This window comes from Apis dorsata, unplaced genomic scaffold (genome assembly GCF_000469605.1).
Source record: "Apis dorsata unplaced genomic scaffold, Apis dorsata 1.3 scaffold_989, whole genome shotgun sequence".
Taxonomy (NCBI): Eukaryota; Metazoa; Arthropoda; class Insecta; order Hymenoptera; family Apidae; genus Apis; species Apis dorsata.
Window position 1 is genome coordinate 167,150 of NW_006264092.1, and position 8,700 is coordinate 175,849.

Consider the following 8,700-nt stretch of genomic DNA (forward strand, 5'->3'; position numbering starts at 1 on the left):
AAATATTTTTTGAATTAACCCTTATTGAATGTGTAGCAACATAACAATTGAACTCTAACATAACAATTGAAGAATATATAACAAATCGATCATTTGTCCAATTTTATAATAAAATCTATCGCAGTTTTAATTAGTTTTTTGTATATAATATAGATATTTGTGTGAAAGTAGTGTATAACGAATATTTGTTAAAAAAAATTTCTTTTATTGAAAAAAAAAATGTGTCGAACATACATATTAGAAGTGGAGGATGTAAATAGGTATGTAAAATCATCGGACTATATAAATATTTGCTCTCATTGTATAGTGTCCGTTTTAATTTAATTAAGGTCCCTAATATATTGAATAACAATGATCAATATAAACATAAATAAATAATATACAAATATAATTCATATGAAGAAATATAAATACGCCACTTTTCATATAAAATCCCAAAAAAATAAAATCTAAATCTAATAATCTATTGATAAATGTACAAAGCACTCTGATAAAGATTAAAATTTTTCATATCGAAATGTTTTCATATAAAATATTAAAATTAACTTAATTCTTAATATTATTAACTTAATTCTAAAATATTCAACATTATATATTCTTAGTATAAAGAATTAGTATAAAGAAGTACTAACTTTTCATTTAATTTTCCCAAAATATAATAAAATCTATAATTTCATTCATTGAATGTTACAAATATAATTTTGCATAAAATCCACATTTTATATGCTTTTATATGTCATGATGCTATTTTCGACTACTTTAATTAGAAATATAATATACTACTATACTACTTTCATATATAAATATCTGTAAATTTTTCATATATAAATAGTTATACTTTTTTATTATATTGAATCTTGATTTATTAATATTTAATGTTTTATACATTATATATCATTGGTCGATAAAAAGAAGAATAGAATTGAATTATTTTAATGCTTGAGAATAATTCCAAGATTTTTAACACTTAACAAATATATTTTCTCTAATTTTTAAAAATAATAAATGTGTATCTTCTTATTTTTTATTTATTAACATAATGATAAAATGTTTCAAAAACAAAATTTCTTACTTATCGAATGCAGGTTTCTTCAATATCAACTATTGCTATGAATGTTTTATTCAATAATTATATTATATTATCGTTGATAACAAATCAATTTTTTAAAAGTTATTATTTGTAGAAATAATTCATACTTATTACATATAATTATAATTTTCGATATATTTGATTATCCAATTCTTTAATTGCACATATATAGATACATAATATGATTTAAATACTTTTTCAACTTAAACAATATGCTATTTATTTTATTAATTATTCTACATATTTATACTTTTTCTCTATATTAATATAAGAACATATATGCATAATCCAAAATTAAATAATTGTTTTATTAATTAATTTTATAGATTAGATTATTGCATGATTATAATGATTAAAATTAAAAGTGAGATATCGATTTTCTATTTATTTATCAATTCTTTTTATTTATTACTGAAAGAAAAACTACCTTTATATAAAAAGCTTTCGTCAATAATATCGTTGATAGAAACGGCCTCGTAACCTTTCTACGTTGCAAGCTCGTTCATGTATCTCGAAATAGCATGATACGCATAAAACATATTCGATGTCTATGAATATTCTAGTAATAATTTATCTAATTTTTTACAAAAGTCACTCATATTTCCATCACCGAAATCATTCAATTATGACAATTCATTAAACAAGATAAATTCTTTGAGGCTCTTTTCAAAATCTTAATGCGATTTTATTGCAATAAAATCTTATAAATATAAAATTAAATTAAAAATCTAGAGTTTTGGAATTTTGGTAGAAACAAGATTCTACATTTTGCTGCAATTTCCTTTAGAATGAATAGAACATTAATAGAATCTAATTTTTTTTATTATATTTTATATTATATTTTACATTTTATTTATATATTTTTATAAAATTAGATAAGTCAAATATAATATTTAATTTTAATATTTAATTTAATATTTAAAATAAAAAATGATGCTTATATAATAATTATTTATTTTTTTTTTCCATTATTTTTACAAAAAGAAAATTCTGTAATATCCATAATTTCCAAGATGTTAATCCTTATAATATTTTCGAATTCCAAATTTTAATTTTTTTATCTAAAAATATAAAATACAAAATAATATTATTATAAAATCATTATTATGATAAACAACAAACTTCGTAATTTTTTCTAAAAAATAATATTAATTTGTTAATTATATAATAATATAATAATATAATAATTATATAATAATAATGTTAATAATGTTAATTAAATTTGTGCAACAATTTAAAATGAACAAATGACGAAATCATTTACGAAGTATTTTCATGATCGTAATCTTGAAAATCTTTTACTATATATCTCATATTTTCAAAATATTCGTGCATCATTCACACGAGATAAATGTTTATTTGATATATATAGTTTACTTAAATCCATCAGCACTGATAAACATTAGTTTAGACATCTGTCAAAGTTAATGTTAAAACATCTGGCACCTCTAACAACGAACTTTCGTGTATTTTTCAAGTGAAATGTAAGATTGCCAAACTATTAATTTTCTCTTATTCCTTTATTTCCTTATATTTCTAACGTAAAATCATTCATTAATATTTTCTATATTTTTCAATAAATTCAAATATTATTTCTTGATCTTTTAATTTTCTGTAAATTCTGAATGATTATTTGATTACGTGAGATTATTTATTATCCTTTCCGCTAATTCAAGGCATGTCTTAAAAGATTAATGATTTCGATAAAGAAATGGTTCAACCGATCATTTTGCTGATGAAACACCTTAGATTCATTATAATTGAGGCCATGGTCTCGTGAAATCTTTAATACGATCAATTGAGAAATCGATCCAAGCCATTATGAAGGTCCTTTTCTATAAAACAGGAATCTTAACTTAAATGAAACATTTATCATAAAAGATAAATACTTCTTTTTTTATCAATTAAAATTATTATTTAATATAAATTAATTAAGTTATTATAAATAAAATATGTATATAGTGTTAATTAAGTCAGATAAGACCTTATTCTATGTGTGAAAATTTTATTTTATATTTCTAACTTATTTCTAACTTATAATAAAATCATATTTATACAAGATATCGTATGAAATTAGATAGAGATAATTTTTCATGAAAAAATAAATCAAAAGAATAAAATTTGCTTAGTTTTCGAATGAATCAAGAATTGAATTTTCTTTCAAATTTAAATGAAAATAGCTAATTTCCGATTACATATGAAACTATTGATATTTCTGTATCAATAGTAAAAATAAATAAAAAATATAAAATAAGTATATTTCATTTAAAAATATTAATTTTCAAGAAAATTTTAAAAATTCAGCAATTATACAAATTAATTATGTTCAATTTTGATTTTTTCAAAAACAAAAATTAATAAAATTATATTCTATATTTTTTGTTTATTTTCATATCTATTTTCATATTCATCGATAATTAATTAATATTCAATCAGAATTAGACAATTTCACTTTAATTTGAAAAATTTTCAAACTTGATTTATTCGAAAACGAAGCATCAAATGAAAAAATTTTATTCTTTCTTTTTGACTAATTTTTTCAAGAAGAATCATTCTCTTATCTGATGCACTATGATTAACCATATCCTATAACATATTTTCCATCTATTAATAAATATTAATGTTAACTTTATCTTCGATAATTATTAATCAAAATTTTAAAACTTATCATTTCGCGGAGTTTTATAATTCTAATAGTTAAATTTGATTTTCACGACGTTCAATGATATTTATAGATATAACACTGTGTGTGTCAACGCGAATTTATAAAATGTAATAATAGCACAAGTGTATATTCAATATTCGAGGCAACGTAAGCAATGTTTATTATGATCCAAGATAACCTTGAGAAATTCGTAAAATTATGCTTCCTGCTTCCGCAGGAAATTCTAAAATCATATGTTCTTTATTTGCGCGTTCGAAGAAAGGCCTGATTTATCCGCGTTGCGTGTGCATCGATGATTAATGTTGCTGTAATTTTCAATGCAAAAAAAATCGAATGTCGTCCTATTTTCATTTCGTCGAAAGTACAAAGTCGAAATAATTGTATTGAAAATCAATAATGGATGAATCATATTACTTGTGTATACATGTCGTTTTTCTTTTCGAATAGAATTTCATTTATGATTTAAATATATATTTCTTTATATATAAGATATATATATTTAATAAATACAATCAATTTGTTACTATATTTTATTCATTAAATTATGATATTCACTTAAATAATTGAAAATATATCCTTGAAATTTTCGAAAATAATTATAAAAAATAATTAAACAATGTACTATATGCTCTTTTTTCACCAACCATATAATGTCTAAATCAGTTTTTTGAATCAATATTTATTAAATATTAAATAAAATATTAAATTAAATAATAAATTAGATTAATTTACATTTAATTTTACATTTAATTTACATTGCAATCATTTACAATAAATTATATTTGTAATATCTCATTTAAAATAAGAATATAGTAAAAATATAGTATAGTAAGTTAAATTTGTTCCAAACCTTACATTATAAATGCAAATCATTATTAGCATCAATTAGTAAAATTAAATTGAACTTGAGAGGAAAAAATAATAATAATAGTCACAGAAGATGACAAATCTTTCAAGCATATCTTATAAAAAAATAAAAAATTAATATTATTTATTTCTTGAACCTTAAAATTTTTTTGGATACAAATTAATCTAATTTGATTTTATTTGATTATAATTCATTTAAATTCTTTCAAATATCATTTGATTATAGATACATATTTTCAAATATTGAAAAAAGAAATGAAATTAGACTTTATTACATCAAAACCATTATTTTTTTCTTTTTTTTATTAAGAAACTCGAAAATTATCTATTCTTGTTTTAAGGATAATATAAAAATTTAGAATAAAATGAAATAAAGTAATATTTCTTAGAATAAAAATTGTATAGTTTTTTTCTAAATAAATAATAATAAATTTTTTCATCATTATTTTATTTTAAAAAGGCATTGAATTAATTTTTATAAATCTAATAATTATTATTATTATGTATATTATTTTTAAAATAATTCCAGTTAGTAATTGAATATCTTTTTATATCTTTTTGTATCAATCTCAATTTTTTTTTAAACCGAAAATCATGTAAAAACAATACATTGTTAGAGATCGTTTCACTGTATACTTACTATCAGAGCCGGATTAAAAAAACGTAAAATAACGAAGCCATTAAGACCACATTGATTTCAATCTTTTGCATTCTGACATTTCCAATTGGGCTCTCTAAAACGATAAATGAGTGTAACGATCGAACAGTAGCAGCTGGTTTCGATTAAACGAACACACCGCGCTACATTAAAACCAATCGACCCAGAAATGTGAAAATATAACGCAATTTTGCATTGTACCATGAAAGCATTGAAAATATATCACAGAATTAACCAATTATATAAATAAAATATAGTGGAATGTCAACTATTCAAATTTATTCAATTATCAATTATACGAACACAAGATGAATATTTATATTTGAATTAACATATTTAAAAAGATTTATTTTAAAAAATATTCATATATTTAGAAAATATATTCTAGGGCGTATTTGATTGAAAAATCTGATTAATTTATTTTTTATATTATTTCTCTTGTGAAATATGTATGTTTTTATATAGTAATATCCATATTTTAAAGTGATTTAGTTTCTATTTATTTCATGATATATTTAGAAATTTGATTCTTTTTTTAATAATTTTTTAATTTTTTGATTTTTAATTAGTTTGAATAATTGTAATGTTCTATTATAATGATTCGAATTCCAAATTTTGTATGATAATTATACGATGTCAAAGGAAAATCAGAAGAAGATTTCATCAATTCTTTTTAAACATATTTTTTTTAAAAATAAACTTTATTTATTAAAAAATATATTTATCATATATAAGCAAAATAATAATTATTTTTTGCTTATTTTGCAATAAATTAATCACCTTGAATATTTCGTTTGATGTTGATGATAAAAAAAAATTAAAATTGAATGCAGAAGAAGATATAATTTGATGCTAATAATTTTTTTGCAAGTGAATATATGCAATTCATTATATAAAAATCAATTTTATTTGTTTAAATAGAATTTATAAAATTTTTAATGCATCAATCAGATAAATCATTTCCTATAAAAAATTAATAATCTAATTTAAAAACTATTGAAGATTTTAGCTTGCATAAAGATAAAAATATTGAAATTGATCTTCATATAACTTCTAAATTTATCTGCAAATAAATTATTCATATTAAGTTATTATTCTTCACTGCACCATTCATTTTTACACTTTTTTTCTATTGTTAAAATTAAACGAGAGATTCAGAAAGATCAAATTACTTTGTTCTTATTTAAAAAATTTAAATATTTGTAATTTTCAATCATATGAAAAAACTATTTTGTGACTAAAAGTTAATACTTTTCGTTATTTATAAATTTAGATTTCATTGTACTAATTAAATTTACGTAAACTTCTTTTGCAGCCTATTTCTGCATATTTTATATGTAAAATTGTAAATTTTTATTTCGTTTATATAATTATAATAATGAAAATATGAATTTGCATAAATAATCGCAATCTATTTATATTTTTTTTTATATTTATAATATTAATTAATAATATGTTGATTTAATACTATAATTATGTATTAAATTAAAAAAACATTAATACATAAAAAAATAATATATAATATATAATATATAAAAGATATATATTAATATAATATAATATATAATATATATAATATAATATATATATATATAATAATATAATATAATAATAATATATAATTTTTACAAGTATATATAAATATTTTTTACACTTACTGTGAGAGTTAAGTAATGCATTTGATCTCTTCTTTTATGATAATCGGTTCATATACTTGGAATTAGTCAATGTAATAACGATTCGAAAATAGCCAGAGCTATAAATGGTCTTCCAACAAAACATGTGTGTATCATGCATTCACATGGGAGCCTACGGAATTCCTTGCTAAAAATTCATTAAACGAAAATATATATCATACTATGTCGAGCTTGCGTTGGCCAAATGTTATTCGTGTAATCAGTCAACACCGCTATAAGATAGAATGAGATGGTTTTCCGCTTGGAAATGCTGCCAATTTCGCATATTCCAGCTGCACGTGTGTATCATGCATCAATGTTGATTCAAGGAATCCTGTACTTGGAATTAATATATGCGCTTCCTGTATAATTAATTCGCGACATCGAATGCAGATATTATTGATTTACAATAGTTGAGGTTGGTTTTCGAATAAAAATTTGAAATCTGTTTAACGAGATTTGAATAATATAGATCTCTAGGATTTACTAGTATTTCGAAAGTGATGTGATATGATTACATAAATATATAATGGATATTTTATGAGAATTTCAGTAAACATAATAACATTTAACATTAATTGTTAATATTTATAAATATCATATAGAAACTTATCCAAGTTAAATAAGAAAATGTACTCTGTGAAAATAAATCAATTATTTGATTTCTAAAAAATAAAACACTAATCATATATTTTGACATATGGAAAAATTATTTCCGAAAATAAAGATAATCAGTTCTCTAAATGAATCAAAATAATACTTAGATATTTGTGAAGATGTCGAAAAAGTTTATTGCAAAAGTAAGAAATCATAATTTATTAAGAATAATTTTTTTGTTAATTTTTTAATTATTTTATAATATTAAAATATCAATTATCATTTTAAAGAAATATAATTTTTCATTTTACTAATTTTAAAAAATTACAAAAATTTAATCAATTTTATAAAAAAAATGAAAAATATTGCTTTTGGAAGTCAACAATTACAATATAAAATATTGTCGTTGTTCCATGTTAAATGTTGTCGAATGTTCCATAGAATTCTATATTAATATTTTTTTTTATTAGTTCGAATAAATTTATTATTTTTCATTATATTAACCTGTACCATTAAATAGTTATTTTTGTTATTTTATTTTTATTTAATATCATAGATAAAATTTTCATATATTGCAACTAAAAGATTGTTTCTTAGAATTGTCTATTAGAATGATAAGTTATCACATAACATAAATAGAATTTTTAAGTTTGCACATTCTTAATTTTATCATATATTGCAAAATATGTTTTATATTACTAATTCTATTATTAATTGATGACATAATATTTTTAATATCAATCTGACCTGAATTTTCCTATCTTTGAAAAAAATATCTTTTTTGCAAACATTTAAAAATTATTATAGGAAAAGAAATTTTCAAAAATTTCAAATAATTTCAATGAATATAATTAAATATATTTTTTATTCCTAAAATTGTATTATAATTGATTTATTTTATTGCAAAAATAATTTTTAAAAATTTTTTACAAAATCTAGATATTTTAAGTTTCAAGTTATAAATTTAATAATCTCGTCTATGTCATTTGTTAATTTAAAATATAAACTTTTTAATCTTTTAATAATATTCATTTATAAATTTGCTTTTTAATATCAAAATTATAAACTTCTAATATATATATTAGAATATATATCTCTCTATATATAATATATAATATATAATGTATAATATATAAGAAAGAATTAT

At 19.6% G+C, this 8,700-nt stretch overlaps 2 protein-coding genes across 2 annotated transcripts in view; both read left to right on the forward strand.

The window, feature by feature from the left end:
* LOC102674806 (protein GDAP2 homolog) overlaps positions 1-58 on the forward strand; it is a 53,674-nt gene extending 53,616 nt beyond the window's left edge. The window contains exon 8 of the mRNA XM_006624076.2: positions 37-58. Coding sequence (XP_006624139.1) covers positions 37-58 — 22 coding nt within the window. The remainder of the gene's footprint in view (positions 1-36) is intronic.
* A 7,674-nt stretch (positions 59-7,732) lies between these two features.
* Positions 7,733-8,700, forward strand: part of LOC102674941 (protein GDAP2 homolog) — a 30,839-nt gene continuing 29,871 nt past the window's right edge. The window contains exon 1 of the mRNA XM_006624077.1: positions 7,733-7,756. Within this exon, the coding sequence (XP_006624140.1) occupies positions 7,733-7,756 (24 nt within the window). The remainder of the gene's footprint in view (positions 7,757-8,700) is intronic.